Source organism: Solanum tuberosum, unplaced genomic scaffold (assembly GCF_000226075.1).
Source record: "Solanum tuberosum cultivar DM 1-3 516 R44 unplaced genomic scaffold, SolTub_3.0 scf00246, whole genome shotgun sequence".
Classification (NCBI taxonomy): domain Eukaryota; kingdom Viridiplantae; phylum Streptophyta; class Magnoliopsida; order Solanales; family Solanaceae; genus Solanum; species Solanum tuberosum.
In genome coordinates, this window is record NW_006239169.1 from 499,173 (window position 1) to 522,047 (window position 22,875).

Below are 22,875 nucleotides of genomic sequence, written 5' to 3' on the forward strand. Positions count from 1 at the left end.
AATAATTTAGAAATCCGGTAGGTCGTTTCCAGACTTAGCACTATTCGGGAAAAAATTAGGATATGATTCCGAGAATTGTTGTGATTGTGGTTGTGACTACAGTTGTGATGGTATACGATATGGGTTATTATTTAGCTGATGGTATATATCCTAAATGGTCTACAATTGTTCAAACTATTCGTGATCCTCATTCCCAACAAAAGAAATATTTCGCGATGTATTGAGGAGAAAGAAAAAGATTCATTTTTACAGAGTAAAATAGAGAATTGGGTTGGAGTTGGTTGTTTGAAAAAATGGAGAACTCTATATTTGGAGAGTAAAATAGAGGATTGGGTTGGAGATGCCCAAGATTGTTATAATATATTTTGCTCATAAGTGAGCTAATATATTGTCTTTTTAATTTTAATTTCAAATAGCAAATAAATGTAGTAGATTGATTAGAAATGAAACATATCTTTCTAAATTTAAGTATAAATAATAGAGTAGAGATAATATTAGGGGTGTCAATGGAACGGTTTGATTGGTTATTATTAAAAAAATATATTATCTCAATTTTTTTGGTTATTTTATAATGTATAATCTAGATTTTTTTTAAAAAAATCATCCCAAACCCAATTATGTGACAGAAGCAGTATAAAAATTAGCCTTTTTTTTGTTGTCTTGTAGATATTTTAAGTTATTAATTATTGTAATTTATAGTACTTTTTATGTAATTTTTTAAATAGCATATGTTACTTTCTATATTCTAATTTATGTGACTGATAAAATTTTGAGAGTTCAACAATTTTTTAATATGTCTTTTAAATATTTTAAGTTAATAATTATTGCGATTTATAGTAATTCTTTTTGTCATTCTCGAATAATATATATTACTTTCTCGGTCCCATTTTATGTCTTTTAAATATTTTAACTTATTAATTATTATAATATATAATATTATTTATATAGTTCTGAAATATATAAAACAAATTTAAAAAAATAAAAATAAAGCAAATAAATTAAAACGGAAATCAAAAGGTAACAAAGGTAATTAAACACATGAAGAAAGCAATGGAGTGGTTCCATGAAAAAGCAACAGAGTGGGCCCCATTATTATGGCATATAAACATGATTACAAAACAAAGGGTATAATTGTCCAAGCAAAGAACTAAGAAGTGGCTGTGTCTAGAAAAGAAAAGTATTACTATTAGCTTTGAAAAAAGCATGAAATGACCGTAATAGCCTCAAGTTCCATATCAATTCCAAATAGCATACATGTTGACGGAGAGGAGGCTGCTTACACAGGTGCCCGTGCTAGCACGGGCCCAATATCTTAGTATTTTTTTAATTTTAATTTATGTGATATAGGTAAAATTTAGAAAGGTGATTAAATTTTAATATAATTTTTAGATATTTAAGTTGTTAATTATTTTTGTTTGCGCAAATTTAATGTGAAGAGGTCCATACTTAAAGTATTTTTCGTCATCGATCATTGATCTTTTACTCAAAGTAGTTACAAGATATAAATAGACATTATCGAAATTCAAAAAAATAAAGTAATAACTATAGAATATGACTTTAAAACTAAAAGTCACAGCTAAAACGGATTTCATAATTTCAAAAAAATGATACACTAATTAAATTAAAGTAGAACAAAAGAAATAAATTTTTAATTTTTTTTTCTTAATACGCTGAAGCAGAACTGAAAATTATACACTAATTAAATTAAAATAGAACAAAAGAAATAAATTTTTAATTTTTTTTTCTTAATACGCTGAAGCAGAACTGAAAATTATACACTAATTAAATTAAAATAGAACAAAAGAAATAAATTTTTAATTTTTTTTTCTTAATACGCTGAAGCAGAACTGAAAATTATACACTAATTAAATTAAAATAGAACAAAAGAAATAAATTTTTAATTTTTTTTTCTTAATACGCTGAAGCAGAACTGAAAATTATACACTAATTAAATTAAAATAGAACAAAAGAAATAAATTTTTAAATTTTTTGAAAAAAAATATACACTGATTAAATTAAAGTAGAACAAAAAAACAGAACTGTCTCTTATATAATAAGAGAATATATATATATATATATATATATAAATTTACAACTGGACATATCCAATTTGAATAGAAAATAATAAATTCACTTGATATATATTTGCATATTTTTTCCTCCAAGGGCTGCCCTACGTCTCTTATAACATGTAAAAAGTCATAAAAGTATGTCCCTCACAGCTCTCTGTTGCCATCCATGAGTTACATCTACTAGAGATAGCAATGGGGCGGGCCAGGTTGAGTTTAACCCGCAAAAAATTAACCTGCCCCGCTCCTCCCCGTGTAAACCCGTCCCTCATGAATCGTTCTGCATATATTTTTTATTATTTGCCTTTTCTTAATTACATTTGATTACTAAAAATAAAATTCTTATAAATAAATTCATTTTCGGATTTAAGTTGTATTAATTTAATAGATTATAACTTAAAATTTTATTTTTTAAAGGTCAATTGGGAAGCATGTAAGAAACGGTTGTTGTGTCGTAATTTAACTAACCTTTAGAAAAATCATTTTTTGAAATATTCTAAGTATAAAACAATTTGGAAAAAATACTTAGAAAAGAGTCGTCACTAATTTTTTAAAGAAATTAAGAAAACTTATAATTTTCAAAGATTTAAACAGAAAAAAATACATTTAAAATACCAAAGAGGGTTCGGGGTTCAATTTACACTTCGAGAAGGGTTTAAAGCATTCGAAGTGCCCGCTAACATAAGGTTGACCTGCGACTTGACTAAAATATATTTGACTATTTTTAGGAGAATAATGATTAACTTTGAGAAAATAATTAAATAAATGACACATTTTATTTCATTTTATTTTTTAGAGAAAAGGGATCCCAAAATGGAACCTTTGACTCGAAATGCAAGTGATTAAAATATTAATAAAACTAGGTTAATTAGTATTTAATTGATTCACTTTGAAATAATAATTTAAACCAATTTCATAAATTAAGGCATGAAAATCATTTTACATTAGTTGAAGAATAAAAGTCTTGACTAACCTTTTTGAGAAAATGACTAAGTAGAAAGAAAACTTTTTTTTTAGTTCATTTGAGAAAAAATACCCTTAATTTAAAACCACTTTAAAATAAAATGTGATCAAGTGAAGCAGCCTTAAATCATATCTTTTTTAGAACAAAGATTTAACTTAATTAAAATACAAAATTTCGACCAATATTTGATAATAAAACAAGTGAACACAACAAGTGAAATGTATTAAAATAAACCAACACAAAGAAAATGACTCGTTTTTTTGGGGAATCTAATTAAGTTGTTTAAAGTTAGAGTTAAATAAGATTAATCAACACATAATCAAACAATTAGAAGAGTAAACGAGATAATGAAATTGGGCCCCTTCTTGGGCCAATTTCGCTGTAAACTTTGTCTTTAACCAAATTCCCGTTTTTGTATATATCGGCGTACATATCAGCTCTTTCCGTGTATCCCCTACTTCCAAACACCTGTATTTCGCCTCAGACCTGTATTTTCACACTTTTCGACCTGTATATGAGTGTATACCGATATATATCAATGTATACAGGCTGTATCTCAGCCTTTTTCAGCTTTCTGAGACTTGTTTTCAATTTCCAGCCCCTGTACAACCCTATTCGGATAACCTGGCTGACTTAAAGAAAAGAAAAATCGGGCCTCTATGGCCCAATCATCGAAATGCAACGGGAGGGTGGAAGCCCATGAGGACTCGGACATATTTCACATGCAATAAGGTAAAGGAAAGGAGTTAATATATAATCCAATTAACAAAAATGTAAGAAGAACACACTAATTTAATGCAAAATGCATATTTTGACTCAATAAAGATGCATACTAACAAACAATCCTACCAAAGGGAATCACATAGAGGCGTACTGGACAACAACAAATTTGAAGAATAAAAAATAAAATAAAATAGACATAATAGGAGAACATAGTAGCCACTTAAGCTTAATGAATTAATGTGTCTACTATACATGCTTATAGATGGCAAGATAGAGAGGAAAGGACACTAAAAAAAGGGGACAAAGCTACTCATTATCATGCATATTAAAAGATACAGCAATAATACATATACTACACTAATCAATATCTTAAATTAAAGGACACATGAAAAGCTATTCTTGTCTTGAATGATATGAAAGTGATTACTCATGAGCGACAATAAATTAAAGAGGATAAAAAAAACAGCAAAAAGTAGTCATACGTTACTACTAATGCTCATTCTTGAGACAAGTGGGGAAGTAAAGGAAAATATGTTCATGCACTATGCCCTTTATAGAATATTAGACCAACAATCCAAATTTAAAAATAAAAATAAAAATAAAAATAAAAATAAAAGAACTTTAACACTTATTCCAATATAGCCTTCAAGAAGAAAAAGACTACAAGAGATTGACAAAGAAAACTAATTAAAAAAAAAGAGCGAATTATCACACAAATTCTAACTACAACCGACAAACTTCATCAATAAACAAAATCACTTTAGATAAATGCTTAAGCCATGGCCACAATGATCTTGAAAAGGACAAGTATAATACTCTTATAATATTCAACACAAACTTTTATCAAAACATATACTTCCACCGTTCCCATAAAGAAAAATGCATTAGTTGAACAAATTTCAATAGACATGAAGCATTAGGATCCCTTTTGTAGTAATTTTGAAAAATTAGAGACTAAGGACACATTTGAAATTTAAACACAACATTTAAACAACCCTTTGAAGTAATGTTAAGCACAAGAAAACTTGGAACAAGGCAAGTTGTAAACAGAGACCTAGACAATTGCTATCAGACGCATTTGAACGACTCCAACAAGTATCACATAAATATTGATGCTACAAAAGAAACTACGAACGAGCATGGACCAAGCATGATGAATCAATCCTATTCAAGATTACTACTCGCAACTCGGATAACTCATTTTTGAGAATAGCTAAACATAACCGCTTGGTTTATTTGCATCCTCCAAACACATGACAAGCAAACACAGACTCTATTTCGACAAGTATGGACAGAGTAGTATTAAGATGATTAACGAATAAACAAACAGAAATTGAAATGAGCACAACTCAGCTAAGAAAAACTCGAGAAGAGCCATAAATAGAGAAAAGCATATCAAAGAGATGATAAAATCATTTTGAATAGGAAATACACATAATAGTTTCGGAAAGACTACGAAGAAGAGAAAACTTAGGCTCAAACTATATAAGATCAGCTCATAATCCAACTACAAATATTTCTTGATTTAACACTCATCGAAATCGAAAAAAAGAAGGGAAGAGGCCAAGAGTTGTTTACCTTGTTGTGGCAGCGAACAAGGACAGGATGAACAAGGAGTAACAACTTGACCACCGACTTCGAACTTCCGAAAACTCCTATGAATACTAGCAGCTCATGAACAAGGGAAGAACGTATATATATTTAAGGTGTATTTCTCTATAAGTTCTTGCCAAAAAAAATCTTCTCCTAAGCAGTGATTGAAAGAGGGAATATATAGAAGAAGAAAAAATCGTTTTGGGGGGGAAAATCCATTGAGAATTCAAACAAAAATTTCAATCCCTTCTGCTATTTTCGAAATCACAGTAAAGGGGATGGGAAAAAGCTGAATTCCGTGAAAAGGGGGGAAAGGGGACGACGAAGTGATCGATTAGGTTGCTAGGGTTATGGGTTTGCATATGGGTGACGTACGGGTTTGGTACTGCTCGTTTGGCTGCTGTCCGCGATTTCTGGGTTTACAGCTCTTGACTTTTGGTTCTCGCGTAGGGGAGAAGAAGAAGTCGGGTCGGTTTGGTATGTGTATGTATATATGCTGATGTATGTATTGTGGTTGGTTTTCTTTGATGGGTTGGGTCTTGGTACTATTGTAAAGAGAATTGGTGGGCTGGGATTTGAATTGGAGTTAAGAAATGGGCCGGCTTGAACAAAGGGAAATGGGCTAGAGGAAAGGAAATAAGAATTGCATTGTATTGAGTCTGCTAATAGAAAGAATTGGGTCGTGGAACAGGTCCATTTTTTGGTCTTTTAAAGGGTTAAGGATAGGATAAGCAATTGGCTAAAAATTGCAATAAGATAAATTTTCATAAATTAATTAACGAGCTTCTTAATCTTAACGACATAAAATAATTAATTCAATTGTAAAATAATTAATTTAATTATAAAATAATAATTAGCTAATTAATTAACCAAATATTTAGGTAAAACTAAAGTCTTTTTGAAGACAATTTCCAAATACTAATATAATAAATATATATAAAATTATAGAGAATATATATATTTATTTTTTTTAAATAATAAAAATGACAAAATTACTTAAAATGACTTGAAAAGTATTTAAAATTTATGAAGTCAATTATTTCAAATCGTTTGGAATTTAAGAAGCTCGATGATCAATTTATATTGTGGAGGTCCAAAATTGGGTGTCAACAACGATATAGTTTTTTTATGAAACATTTTCATTTACTATCTTGAATATTTTAGTAACTTTAAAGAAATTATCTTAATGAATAATGTTTTATAACTCTTATAACATATAAAAAGTTATACATCTTTAAAAACCACTTTAACCTGTCTGGCATCCCACGCGCCCCCGCCTTATTGTCATCCCAACATCTGTCATAAGTTATATCTTAACATGACTAATTAATATTAAGGTGTTGAAGGATTTCTTGTTGGTGTCTGTGATTAATATATACTAGGAAAATTGTTAAATTTAAGCTTACTTATTACCTACCTATTTAATTAGGTCATTCGATTTGGTCATCTCAGCTTTAATTTGGAGTAGTAGAAAACTTATTTTTCGAGCTGTCAATTTGCTTGTGTGTAGTTCTGACTCGTGAAGAAATTTAATCTCGTCACTGTAACCCAAAGTTTACACATTAGTTTCTCTCAGGATAGAGCAGAAATTTATTCTGTAAAAGTGATACTTCAATTTACACAACTTCAGCGAACTCAAAATGCAGAGCAAATAACACGACTCAACTCTATATTTTTTTGTAATAAAAACAAATGCAGAGAACAGTTTTGAGGGGAGGAAGAATTCAGATTTCAGTGTCTAAATTACTGATTTGTATGATTTTGAGGGGACATTTGTGCTTTTCGATCATGGTCATTGTTACCAAGCAACAATACGATGAGATTGACTTATATATAGTTAACTGCTTCGCAAATCAAGCTAATGTGAACAAGTGATTTCGCAAAATTGATAAGTACTCTTTCAGAGTTATGAAGTTTAAGGTGTATATATATCTCCTGCAAATGAGGCTATGAATTTTTCGGATGAGCAATTATTTAGCATCAATATGTCGATAAGTACTCTGCAGAGGAGTTTCTTATTTGAACACTCTCTTTAAAAACATTGATTTAAACGAACTCCTCCATTTCCAGGTTTAAGTAGTTCCATTTTCACCCGAAATCCTGAAGTTATATTTACGTGGATTGGGTAAACACATCTGTAATATTTCAGACATCGAGGTGTAGAACAACTTCCCTCTCATAGGTCGCCCTGGTTCTGACGTGCGCTAGTGAAATTAGTTGAGTATACTAATCTTATGACATTCAACCAGACTCCAAAAAAATGTAGTATGAGGACTATTTTATTGCTCTAAACAAGACATAATTCGCGTACTTTTCTCTTTTGTAGATAAGTGTACTATATTTCATTGCTCTAATGAATTAGTGATTAAAGTCGTAGTGTATGTTATAAGTATACTATTGTTCGGTCTCACAGAGCTTAAGTAAAGAAACCAGGACCAGAACAAAGATCATCTGTGACATAATCATTAGGAATGAACATTCTTTGTTCCAACTTTTCCCTGTACTTACTTGGAACATGATTGAGTTGGTTGAATTACAGTTGAAGTTTGGTGACCATCAGGACAGAAGAAAAAAGGATGGGCCAAAAAAACAGTTTTAGGTGATGTGTAGGTCATCAAGATGTACTATATTCTCATTTAACTATGTAGGGGAAGTAGCAGGAAAAATGGTCCTCTTTGGTCCCAGAGAATGTAGGCATGGAAATCAGTGTCCTAGGCATACTCTAGTACTCCACTTTTATAACATAATAAGACAACCAGTGTTCCGATTCCCAATTTATATGACGGTATTTGACTGATTTGAAGTTTAGAAATAAAAGTTTGAGATTCTCTTCATCAGAGCAAGGAACCTGACCCAATGAAAACCAAACTAGTAGAAAACTAGAAACAGCAAACATGTTGTAATAGAACCAAGATTACAACAATACATCTGGTGTAAAGGTTCAGAGAGAATAGGATATATGAGATCTTAACCCGGAGCAAAGTGGCAAGATAAACACAGTCAATGAAGCAATAGGTAACAATAGAACACGAACTAAAAGATACTATGCAAGTACTAAATATTAGTAATAAAGAGAAAAGAAGAAGAGAGGACTAGCCCCGTCTCTCCTACAAAAAGGTGCACGAACACGGACCTACCTGCTAACCTTGTACCATAATCCTCGACCTTCAAACCTTTCTATCAAGAGTCATATATCAAACCTTCTTATCTAGGTCGTATCCTCAGTAAATTAAACATTGAACATGTGCCATGCCCATCTCTCACGCCTCCTCATTGTTGCATCGGCACAACTCCTTTATACATTAGAACCACACAAATTTCAATAGAGGCAAGATTATAGCTTAGCTAAAAGATGGTTTTGCATAAATAAATATTTACAGGATACATAAGGAAAGCTAATCAAAACTGCAAAAATCTGTTGGACAAGTAGTAAATATAACAATTGAAAAGCATGACCAACAGTTAATTTAGAGCTACTACTATTCCATTCCATAAAACAAACTGCTAATTTGCTCTGTTCTGTTTCATTCACATCCTCCATCCAAACCCATGGCATGAAACGAACTCGAATCCACCAAAGAAATTGCTGGAATACAACTTTCCGATCGAACAATCACCGTGTGCTTCATCTCTCCGCTATTCTCCGCCGGACTACTAGACATCGACCTAAGCAATTTCGGAGATTCAAAACTCCGCCTCAAAATCTGCCTCATCGCATCGATTAAGTGAACAGTCGGATTCAATGGCGGACGAGACGAACTGAAATTCTTACAGAAATTGAGATGACGATTCAATGCCTCTTCCGCAGTAATCAACATCTCACATCGAATGATCTCGTCCTTAATTGCCTCTGCACACAATCCACAAATCCAATTCCCTTGGTACCGCTGCCGGATTGTTTCTATATACGACAGAGTACATTCCTCCGTCAAACCACAGCACTCGCATTTGGCGAAATCAACCTCCATCGGCACTGTAAGTTTTGCTTTTACTGTTTGTGCTTCAGCCACTTTCATCATAACTGATTCACTGATTATCGACATCGTTATTCGTCAATCTGGAAACGAATTTCAACGCGAAATCAAAAATTAATCCAAATTCTCAATAACAAAATCCGAGCTCAAAACAGTTCATAAATAACCTACATCCAAAATCAATACACTTACCAAGCAAATACGGAAACGAAGATGAAAATTTATGCAGAGAAGTATGCAAAAATTATAATTGTTCCTTTTTCTTCTGCTTAATTCAGATTTGATGTTTACACAACTTATACGGAATCCTTCTCTATTTTTCCTTCTCCCACTGGCCTTCCTCCTTGCTTTTTACCTCATGAACAATATACGTATTCATAAAGGAAAAAAATTACGAAAACTTCAACACTTTCTCTATCTCAAATTTCAATTGGACTCAGAAAATCAATGAATTTAATACATAGATTGACATCAAACTAGAGAGAAAGAGACAAAACTGATAGTTTATTTTGTGTTCCACAAAAAAAGAAAATGTTTGTTTTTGAGGCTTTTTGAGAGATTTTGAAGCATATATGGAAGCATGGGTATACAAAATCGAACCAAAAATCGAATCAAATCGTAAATTGAGTCAAATCGAAAAAAATTCGACTAGTGGTTTGGTATTGAAAAAAAAATCCAACTATATTTGGGTTGGTTTGATTTTAACTAAAAATAACCAACCCGAGACCAAACCAATCCAACATTATATATAAAATTTTATTTTATACATAAAAATATTTACTTTTGATATAATTTTTAAATATTTCTTAGTAATTATAATAAAAGCTTAAATCAAAATCAAATTAATACTAATGCAAAAAGAAAATCAATTCAACACTAAGAATGACAATAATATTGAATATTTGTTCTTTAGTTTTACATTGGTTTAGACAATTAAAATACATAATCTAATTTTAATTTCCTGTAATATTTAGTCATGTAACTAATACTTATTAAACTTACTTTAGCATGATTTAGTACTTTTAAATTATGATCATTTTCATTATGACTTGTTAGTTTGAAATATTTGTTTTACGCGATTTCATTATTATTATTATTTTTGTTCGATATTTTAGTATCATTAATCGTATTATAAAGTATTGTGTTATTTTTTGTAAGAAACACCTTAGATAATTGTATTTTGGTAGGACTAAAGAAATATTTGAAGTACAAGTAAATTATATGTTTGTATGAATACTTTACCGAAACAACCCGAAAAATCGAAAAACCCGAAAAAATCCAAAAAAATCCGAGGTTGAAAAATCCAAGTTTTATTGTTTTGGTTTGGTTTATACATTTAAAAATTCGACACAAATGGTTTCATTTGATATTTGAAAAATCCAAACCAACCCGATCATGTACACCCCTATATGGAAGTAGTGATGAAGCGGGGTAGGGGAGGACTCAGCAGTGGCGGGTCTAGAATTACCGTTAAGGGGGTTGGAAAAAAAAAGTTGTGCCTAATATTTGGACTTGGAATCTCAAGAAAAGTTTTGAACCCCTTAACCAGTAAGCCAACCTTTAATCCTACATTTAGGAGGTTCGAAATCAATATATAGACATAGAAGTTCTTAAAAATATCTTAAATATACAACATAATTTTTTTCTGAGAGGCTTCGGGTGAACCCCTCGGCAACCTGTAGGTCCTCCCCCGGGAGGAGGTAGGGTGGGTGGGGTTTGAGCCAAAAAGAGAAGGCACAATGACTGATTGGCGGTTTAGGGGATCCACGTCATCTATTGCTGTCAAATTAAAAATTGCCGGCTGTATTATAGTACATTGCCAGCTGTTCTTTCAGTATTTTCCCATATATTATAGGGAAAAAAGGTTGAGATTCTAGTCCGTATTTTTTTATTAGTTAAAAGAATCTAATGTTACCTAATTAAGTACATTTTTTTAAATTCAATTATTGTATATTACATTTTTTTAATTCAATTATTGTATATTGATTCCTCCACTAACAATATTTTTTTTGTCGTTGTAAATTTACTACTACCTTCAAAATTAGTCTGTCAACCAAGACAAATGATGATAAAATTGTTATTCAATCCGTATTCATTCAAAAGAACAATAAAATAGTAACCAAACAAAAAAATGACTTTGATAAAAAACAGAATTCACAGTGTGTGTTTTGAGAAAATTATTCCCTTAAATGTATTCTGTATAACAAAATATATCTTTTCAAAATAGAATAATTTACTCACCAGTTTAGGCGGTATCACAAGCACTGGCAAAAAATAAACTTACTCGACAACAATATATCACTTAAAATTATTTATTTAAGTGTAAAAAGAAAAAGAGTAGAAGATTAGAAAAATCGTAAGGAATGTCTAAGAATTTATCGCACCGGTTGAGAAAGGTTACGTTGTTCTAGAAAGGTGCATCTGAAAATAGAAATAATTAAATTTTGTTTAAAAAGATTACATAGATCATAGGCGGTCCAAATTGATCCATCATAATATTTTTTTAAAAATAAAAAATTAAATTGATATTTTTTATAAAGCTATTATATTAGGAAAAAAGAGTCTGACATGTACTCAAATAAATTATAAGAAAACAAATTTGAGTTAAAACTTAGCACGATTTGAATTATGACCCAATTTTAGCTTATTTTGATTCAACTCACCCATTTAACTACCCGAGAAACGTAACCATGAGAATTAAGAGTGATAAAGGAACCAAAGTGCATTTATAAATTATAATTATTTTCTCTCTTTAATTATAAAATTTTCTATCCCTTTTCATTTAAATAAATTATAGGAGATAGCTAATGACAAAGAAGCACGTGTGGATGATAGATCACCGACATCTATGTCCAATATATTACTCCTCATTACACAAGGAAATGAATATTACTAGTAATAATGGAGCACCACATGTGAAAATTAGGTCCTAATTTGTAGTTTACGATTTAATTAGATCTAATTACGGAGTTCATTTACACTTCACAATCCACCCACAATTTTCTATTTGTAGATAAGTATTGCTTTCTTTTTAACATAAATGGAATTTTCCATGTTTAACTTGAACTCAAGTTTGATGCTAATCTTGGATTATAACCTTAATTGCATAGCAAATGCTTCAATGTCAAGTTGGAGAATACAAACGTAATAGACTCTAGACTCTATTATCAATTACCATTTAAACCGAAGAAGATAGTCGATTTTTCAGATCTCTTAGGTGAAAATGAAAATTATTTTTACAAAAATTATAATACATAATTTTTTTTAATTGAAAACTACAAAAATCAATTTACTGCATTCCACCCGTAACCTCTTTGTCAAATGGTGTCTAAATACTTACTTCATATTTAATATTTACATCAAATCAATGTTGATTTATCGATGATTGCATTATACAACAAGTATTTGGTTCTTTCTAGAAGGAAAAAAACGTAAACATTATAACATCAAGAAAATAAAAAGATGTTCCGTTAAAATAAAGTCGCTTTATAAAGGCAGTCGCCAATTGTGCCAACTGGTCGCTGGAAACGAACCCTTTGCGGCTGACTTTGCAGGAAAGTAATAGAATTGTAGAAATATGGCCTGCCCATCATTTTCCAACTTGTCTTTAAAAATAATATATTATGTTAAAAAAATTAATTCCATAAATTAATAAACCTTCAAGTTATCACCTTAGAGTTTTTTCTTGTAAATTTTAAGTGTTCACGATAATAGTGATTATTATTTAATTAACTCGATTGTATTGAAGAGTCCAATATCAAATTGATGAAAAAGAAGTGTACTGTGTGGTTTTTGTATATGAAGTTGGATCATACTTTTCTTCGTGAATTAATTTTTGGAGTTGTGAATTACACTCTAAATCCTTTTATAACAGATTAAAATAGTTTTTATATGTTTTTCGTGTCCAATATTGGTGGTGGCCACTTAATTATTGGATTCAAAGAGTGAAGTCTACGCTAGCTAGCCAAAGTTGGCCACTTACCCATTATATTATTTGTTGTTAGGTTTTAGCTTTAAAGAAACAAATTAAAGATTAGAGGTCACCTTCATATCTTGATTCTTTCCTTTTAATTTGATTATACCAATAGTGCATGGATCGGACTAAGTGAAGAAAGAAACTGATTCCTTTTTTTTTTTCCAATAGAAACTATCATGATATTGAAAAGGACCCACTAAATAATAATACAAAAAGTGTAAGAAATCGAAAACAAATCTCATCTTTCATGCATTGATGAGAATCAAATAATAATTGTAATATTATTATTGAACCGTGAGAATGAAGAACCTTTCATTCAGAATGGTTCACTACCTTATGAATGGATTTTCTTAGCGAATTTGGATTAGTTGGACGTAGACGTAAAATCTCAACCATTAAAAAAGGAAAGTGATGAAGTAGTTTTCATTGTGGAGGAAGCATCAAGGGTCCTCAGTTCACATGGTGCTGTGTGTTAAATATCAACACATTAGCACGTTATTTTCATGTATGCCTTATGCTTGCATTGTCAATTCTATAAATAACTCTTGTGAAAGATACGTATTTGTCATAAACCTTATGAATTATGATACATAATTAAGTAGCAACATGTAGAGGAAATTTTGGAACATTGACAAATAAGGACTTGTCACTTAAAAAATTCCCATTCTATCCAATAGTTTCTATTAACTAATTAATCATCGCCCAACATGTATTATCAAATTTTCAGGTCAATGCATGTTCTTGGTTTTAAAGAGTGCCTATCCTCCAATAAATAAAGAAAAATAAAGAGGTAGTTAGGTCACCTAAATCAAGCTTCTTGTTACTTGGATTTGTTAATCTATTTACCATCAAGTCATCGAAAACAAAAGAGGAAATAGTCAAAAGCCCCCCTAACCTATAACCGGATTTCCAACTACAGACTCATACTTCACGGAGGTCCTATTACCCCCCTGAATTATTTTAAAATGAAATAAGTAGCCCCTTAAAATATCATAACCAGATATGTGTTTTGTGGTGAAACACACGCGCTTGACACGTGTATTTCACCTTTTGATCATTTTTTTTTAAAAGATTTTTTTCTCTTTCTTCTTCATTCATTTTTTAGCCCTAATTTTTTTTTCATTCTTCTCCCTTTCTGACTTATTATTTTTTAAAAAAAACAATTTAAGGTCTAAGTTTATGAATGTATTTTGGATCTTCAGATTTGAAACATGTTGATAACATAGATGGCTGCTAATTATTTGAAGCTAAATACATTGAGTTTGATTGAGTTTATGGTTGCGATTTTTAGATTTGAAGAAACACCGGAATTTCATGGAAATCACAAGCTTCCATATGAAATTATTGAATCTATATTCTTGAAGTGGGAGCAACTTTCAGATGATTTGAAGAGCTCTTTATGTTTGAGAATTGACAACTGAAGCTCATTGTTTAAAATGTGAAGCATTAACTTGAAACCTCCATTAAAGTTAGTTCAAAAGCTTGAGCTAAAAATTCAACTTGCCACAATTGAGCACCTTTTTGAGTGGGTAATATATCAAAAGAATCGAAATTTCTAGGGAAGCTTATACCTAAAATTTAGGGCAATTTGGAGAAGATTTAGAGTGGTTTCGCATCAAATTTCAGAACAATGGAACGAAGAAGATGAAGAACAGAAACTTTTCAGATTCGCTTGAAATTGCCCAGTTATTAAAATTAGTAGTGGATCTGTTAGGAATTAAATATAGGATAAAAAATTGTCCTAGTATTAAAAGTTAATTGAAGAAAATCATTTGGGTATCCCTGTATTAAGCTTATCCAAGCTTAAATTTTCTTTGATTTAAAAGATTTTTGATACATAAATCAAAGATTTTTGATATATAATTCTTGATTGTGGAGAGTAATGAGTGAAATTGCTATAAATGATTTGTGGTGTATCATTAATGTAGTGATAGCGATGGTTTCAAGATAGTGAAGAAATTTGGTGCTGCCATTGATGCTCAATCCAATTGCTATGAAGAAGAAAAAAATCAAGAAAAAAAATACATATATTTAAGAAAATAAAAAAAAGATACATATATTTAAGAAAATAAAAATAAAAATTTAATACTGGTTTCACTCTCTTAAAGAGAGTGAGATACACTCACTTTGCCAGGTAAGCGTTCAGGGAGGTAATAATTCCAATTTTAAACAATTCAGGGAGGTGATAGGACCCCCGTAAACTTGAAGTGTGTAGTTGGTAATTCGAATATAGGTTAGGGGGGCATTTGAACATTTTCTCAAAACAAAAGTAAAAATGTTTTTGATTCACAACAATAAAAACATATCCAATGGAATCTCACAAGTGGGGTTTGGAGAGGGTAGAATATATGCAATCTTATTAATATCTTGTGGAGATAGAGAGATTGGTTTCGAAAGATCCTTGGCATAGATGCAGCAAATTCATGTACAAAGAAAAATGAGACTGAAAAAAATATAACAGGTAACACAATAAACAACATACTGATATACTAAACAATGATAAATATCAATGTGTAATGTCTTTTTTTAAAAGTGTGTAAAAGAGGAACAGAAACAGATAATTTGAAACAATACAGTACTTTTTAATTTTATGTTTCTAGATTCCACCGCTAATTAGCATATGGTATAGTAATTATGCAAGTGACAAAAAAAAGAGCAATTATGCAAGTCATATATTTCCATTTCTTGGCGATAACAATATATATATAAGTATTTAACCATAATACATTTTACGCTGACCTAACTTTAATACACGGTAATACATTATTTTATTAAATCATAGAAGATCATTATCTTATCGATCTGCAGTATTGCATCTAGGATATTCTATTACGAAGATACTTAACATCCAAAATTATGAAATAAAATATAGAAGATTTAAAGAAAGAAGATAGGAGATACGAATTATGTACCTTTATTCAAGCAAGTTGCATTCAATAATTTAGTCATTTCTTATTGAAAAAAAACAATTTCATTGAAGATTCATACTTATTATCACTAAAAAATATATTTGTATTATATATGGTACTACAAGTTTATTAATTAAAAAATTTAGGTCCATATATATATATATATATATATTAACTCTACCTTATATTGTTCCATGAACAAGGTGAACTTTTGAGTTTGAATTTGAAAGATTAACCTTTTCAGTTAATCATTTTCCTTATGAAACTTTTTATTCTCTTTTAGAAATATATGCCTCGTCGAAAAGCGGGAGAAGAGATGAACTTTACTTATGTTGAGTGTTTGCTGTATACTTTTCACCATTTAGCTCACAAGGTACGGTACGTCTTTCTCTTGGATACGTATTGTGTATCTGCACAGTGAGTTCTCACCACTTATTTGTTGTCGAATAGGCGCCAAATGCCACCAATAGCTTATGTGGTTACAAGATTGTGACTGGACAGCCATCTGATAGGCTTGGGGAAGACTTCTCGGAGAATTACAAAGAGTTCACAGAGAGGTAATTTGATAGTTAAACTTTTTTCTAAATTTTTGCTCTGGAATATCTCATCCTGCACCGAGTGCATATGTCAAATAATGTTCTTGGAATATTAAAGTCACCAGTTCAAAAAAAAAAATTATGTTCCTGAAATATTTGTTTTCTTTACCGAGTCAAATGCACACTAATTTTGCCTATTAGCAAAGTTGTTTGCATTGGTTGCTGCATGGAAAGTAGGAATATTCTGCCGGGATAGAGTAATAATCAAAACTTCTCAGGTCTAAGTGGTCATAATGTTAAAATGTAGGCCATCTTAAGTAAGGTTATCTTTGACTTTTGATAGTTAGACCGCAGAATATTGAGAAAGGTGGTTTGACTGCAGTAGATTATAGTGATTCAGTTAGTTATCAATCAGCGCAGGAAGAAATAACTTACTGAAAAAAGCTTGATCATAGTTTGTGTCCTGTCTTGTTCAATAGAGCGTATTGGTAATTGAAGACATGCATTCCAGGTAGTGCTCATAGTTATTGGGGGATATGTTGCTTGGTAAAAACTCAATTATTATCCCCAAAACATACCATTTATATTATTGGGCCCGTGCATAGCACGGGCAACATTATCTAGTATAAAATACAAAAAACTTTAAGCCTCTTCTGATTGGAGTTATTACTCTAGTAGTTGTAGTAGACTAGTAGTACATTTTTGACCAAATCAAATTAAATAAGCTCTGTACCAGTCCCCATGAATTAGGAAATTAAGAAATATGCGTGACTTAGAGATTGAAATATAAATTACTCCTATAATTTATGAACAGGTGGACAACATGTTATAAGTCATAGCAATAATTGATTTAATTGCATAGCAATAATTGCTAAGGATGAGTATGTGTTACCCATAAGTCATGATCACGTGAACAACGATGAGTTGCGATGAGATCATTGAGATTGTGTTCACTCTTAGTCAAATATATCGAGTTTAAGTATTTGGAAATCGAAAAAATTTAATTAGAAATGTTACTTCAAGAAATGAATCCTGGAAATTGGAATACGCAAATCCAAATATAATTGAAATCTCAAATAAATATCTTACATCGATGAAAAAAAAGGTCATAATCACGTGGATCACTCTTCGATAATATTATATTTCTATAATTAATTAAAGCAAGTGAGTTTATTAGAGATGATTGGGCGCTTGATAATCTCTTTTCCAATTTGCTAAGGAGTCCAAGTAATTAACATTTCGTGGCAAAAAGTGGAGAAAGCAATAGTAATAGGAAATGAATAAATGAAATATATATCTTTAGAATGAGAACTAATTATGTGACTTACACTAATCAGTAATCACTAATCACCCTTATTATCTATCATTTCTTTCAACAGGGCCTTAATGACGGTTTTAAGTCAAACAATATGCAAAGTTAGCAAACCCAAACGATCCAGATAGAATTTCGATTATATCACTGAAGTTATATTCATCGTCTATGTAAAAAATTTATATCATCAAGTCACCTTTATATACCTACGAGACGACTTGTCTTGTGTGGGTTTGGGCTATGAAGAGTTGCTAATATTGGGCCTTGTGCGTGTTTGGGCAGTAAAATATTGGGCTGCGATTACTTGTGTCTAAGCTATAGTGGGCTGAGATCTGCTTCTTAGTCCAAAAAACAAGAATTAACTAGCATGTTAAATCAAAATGTCTGTTGAGATAATAATTATGGGCATGAACCATTCAACCAGTTGAACGAAAGCAACATATTTGTAACTTTTTCACTTCTATTTGTTGGAAAAATGGGTCTAGTATCTCAAAAGAAATTATTTTATTATACTTGAAAAGAAATATTATTTTATGTCAATATAACTGTTATCTTTATTTCCATATATTCTAATATTGGCAGCTATATCACAATATTAATTAGCCTATTTCCTCCTCCATTAATCACTCATTGTGCCGTTGGTAGCTCATTAATGTGGCAATTGAATATTGTCATGATGTTATTCATTTGAGATGACCATCTGTTTGCATTATATATACTATTATCTAATCTTATGTGGGGAAAAAATTGAGAGTATGAGAAATTTCTTCCTTCTCTTTTCATATTCTATTGTGTTGGGTTTTGTTTTAAAGAATTTGTGTTAGTTTCTGACTCCTAGTTTTATACTAGAAGAGCTTGTTGAATCCTGGGGGATACACTTATATCGGGTGAAATATCCTTATTAAGGACAGTGTCTCTCGACACGTCTCAAGCTATGAGAATTTCCCGTAAGATTTACAATACTATTCAACTTGATTAACCTGAAAAAGTGTCAATATATCTTATATAGAAGTCAATTGCTTATCCATCACACTCCGTTCAAATTTATACGAAGATGTTTAACTGACCATGAAATTCAAGAATGAAATAAAAACTTTTAAAAATATTTTTTATATTAGATTGACGAATGAAATTCGAGCTAGATAGTGAAAACACTTTTATGGATTAGAGAGGTCCACATGATGGTAGTGATTTGTTTAATTTGAGCTAGGTGAAAAAACTTTCCATATTTGGAAAGTCACATATACACATCGCAAGAAATAAGGTTAGATTTGCAAATCACTAGAAATCTAGAAATTCACCCACACAGACTTTATATGCTTTTTAACCTTATTGGTGCATGTGAAGATAATTTCTCTACAGTCTTCTTTTTTCACTTTGTTAATCTCAAGGTTATAGGGATCTTAAATTAAACAAATCTTCTAAGCAAGTTCATAACGGGATCAGTGACGATTAATCTTTATTTTCCCTTAATTATTTGTCTATTCCGTAAGTTTCTGCAATTAATTAAATTATTTTTGAAGTCTATTAATTTAAAAATCTTTGGTAATTGAGTCGGTGATGCTAAAGTAATCTTCTACTAGTTTCTACATTCTACTTTCAACTTTCAACAAATTGAATTATGTAAACTTAACTTATTGTACATTAGGATTTTGAACGAGAAGATGTTATCGAGAATATGCCTGAGCCTTGAAGTAAAATACATTATCATAAAAAGATGGAAACGTTAGTTAAAAATTTGGTTTCTACTTCCTTATTCTATTCTTACATTACCACAACTATCATTAATGAAATTGTCATATAATACGTAGTAAATCTATGCGGAGGGAGGATCAATTTATAGATACTATAATTTAATCAAGTACGTCTATCCAGCCAGTAATCAATCTAACAATTTGCTATTTATTAAATGGAAAATTAGTTATGAGTTTTACATTAGTTGAATCACACATAAAAGTCTTATAACACATTATTTCCTATCTTATCATGCCAAAGGTAGTTGAGAGATGAAAAGTAATGACATGAGGCTCATTTATTTTATAATATGTCGAAGGTAGTATGGAGACATCTGAACATAGGAAATAAGCTATTGTCAGGTTTTAGTGGCCATAAATGCTCGATCATATGGGTGACACATAATAAATCTTAAAAATTGACTTGTGAATCGTGTTAATATATATACCGCGTGAAACTTAGTTTGAGAAGGGGAGTATATGGGGCATATGATCACATCACATGCTTATATTTGTCTATAAGCAATTCTTCATATAAAATTAAAGCTGTATTAACCGCTCCTTAATATGACACGTACATACAGTACTATACTTAAAAGACAAAACCAACTGTTTATATTAATAAAAAGAGAGTTTAACAGTGAAATCCAATCATTCATTCTTATTATAGCGTTAATTAAGCCTCGTACCATGTAAAGAGGAAAGATCTTGGAAGAATTAAGTAGTTATTAATTAGTATTGGTCCTAATCGTATCTCAAATTAATTAATCACACTCTTAATATATTTATGAATTAATTGTGGTGATTTTGACTTCCAAGTCAACCCGACCTCTTTGGTGCACGTGTTGGTCTAAAATCATTTGATGGCCTTTTGGTGTCCCGACACCTGGTGTTCTTTTTATTTTTTATTTACCTTTTACCTTTTTTTGTTTGTGTTTTTTTAAAAAAAAAAGAAATATATATTTTTATTTAAAAGACTATACTTTTAAAATATATTTTCATCAAGCTATACAAAAGCTTGTAAATTGTAATTTCGTAGTATCTCATATGCTATCATACATACAGGATTTTAAGGCTATGGAGGTTTATTAGCTATCAATCGCAAAATATAAGTAAATAATTTTATTTTTTATAATAGCAAAAAAAAAATACCAAAAACTACAATAAATATTATTTTGTATAATGGAATTTATTTATTTTTGTAAAATTCTTTTCAAGGAAAAAATAGCAAATTTTAAAACATACCCATAATGGGAATCAAACGCAAGACGCAAAAGAAGCAATATTCAACTTGAGCACCACAAACAGCCACTACACCTAGGGCTGGGTGTTCACGGTTTGGATAAAAACCGATCCAAATCGGAAAACCAAATCAAACCGATAAAATAAAACTGATTTTATTTGGGTTTGGTTTGGTTTGGTTTTAGATTTTTGAAAACCGATAGTATTTGGTTTGGTTATGATTTTATTCGAAAAACCCCGAAGAAATAACCGAACCGAACCGATGAATTATATACATATATTTTATTAATATACATACTTAATATATTATTTTTATAAACAATTTTAAAGATCTTATACATATTTTCATTAAAATTTCTTTATAATTTACTTATTGAAAGCAAAAATGCCCAAGATGAAACATTTATCTTATTGATTTCATGTATATGAGTGTCTATATCAATTCTTTGTGGGACTGAAAATGTTATTGTCTCTTCCTTCTAGGCCAATATAGTGAATTTTAAAGCTTTATTGATAGTAAATTTAGTGATTGAAAGTTTAGTAATTTAAGTCATTCTAACTATTTTTCGTTTTGAATGGATTGTTGTCACTTTTTTCACATTTTAAATGAATTGTTTCTTTTATTTTTGTGTATGGTTAATAACCGAATAACCGAACCAAACCAAACCGAAACCGATAATCACCAAACCAATAAATGTATATTATATTTGGTTTGGTTTGGTTTTGATAATTTTAAAACCGATTAAATTGGTTTGGTTTTGATTTTGACCAATAACCGATCCAAACCGTGAACACCCCTAACTACACCAATCAACTATTTGTTGACTGGAGAGCTCACTATTTGATTTTACACCATTCTTTTAAATTTTTAAGTAAATATATATAGTTCGATAGGAGATTAATTGGTGCTAGCACTCGAAATGTCAATGTGGGTAATAAGTGATAATAAAATGTATAATTTATATAAATCTTTTGTTTTTTCAAATGCGATTCCAAGTTTCCAACCCATTCATTCCTAAAGCTATTTACTTGATAGTAGATATAAGTGAAACATGGTGAAATAGTCAATTTTGACTTAACTTAAAGTAACTTTTATATATGTAATATTTACTTGAAAAAACCTCACTAATTAATGGCATGTTTGTCCTTTCTAGCTAGTTATATGAAAAATAACTTTTACCCTATATATTTGTACAATTGTTTTTTATATAGATAGTATAATATTTCAACGAAGAGTATGATTTGATTAGCTATCCTGAGCTATATGCAGCTACGGCCTCCGCCACTATATATATACTTCATGCACCAACAAGGGTTGTGGTGGAGTGGTAAGTACTTCTTCATCCTTAACCATTGAGGTCTTGGGTTCGAGCCCTTGGGTACGGAGTCGCCTTTGTTAGGGAGCGCTTTACCTTCAATGTGGGACGTCCTGACGCGAATCCGGATTTAGTCGGGCTCCAATGTGGGCACCGAACACTGGGTGAGAAACAAAAAAAAAAATACTTCATGCAACTACGTTAATAATGCTCCAAACCTCCGTGAATGTGTGTTCTACAAATTAGGTGCAATATGATTATTGAATATAAGCAAATTGCCAAAGAAGAAATTTAATGTAAGAAAAATGTAAATATTGGAGTACTTAATTAAAACTCAAAAATTATATATATATATTAGAACATTCCATTCCGTCGACACATTTTAACAATTTTGATTAGCTAGATAGGATCTTGTCTATTGCTTAATTACTCAATCTTAAGGACATAAAGTTTGACTCTCTCAAGTCTCAACACAATCAAGAAAAGAAAATTCTAGGCATAGGTACTAAAATTTTGACTTTATTTATG

The 22,875-nt window shown here is 30.6% G+C and overlaps 1 protein-coding gene across 1 annotated transcript; it reads right to left on the reverse strand.

Annotated features, from left to right (window-relative positions):
• Positions 1–8,683: 8,683 nt before the first annotated feature.
• Positions 8,684–9,877, reverse strand: LOC102596026 (uncharacterized). The gene is made up of 2 exons (XM_006357345.2): positions 9,516–9,877; positions 8,684–9,406 (listed from the first exon to the last, which is right to left on the reverse strand). Exon 2 carries the CDS (start codon positions 9,390–9,392, stop codon positions 8,874–8,876), a length of 519 nt encoding a protein of 172 aa, XP_006357407.1. The 5' UTR covers positions 9,393–9,406; positions 9,516–9,877; the 3' UTR covers positions 8,684–8,873.
• Positions 9,878–22,875: the final 12,998 nt, after the last annotated feature.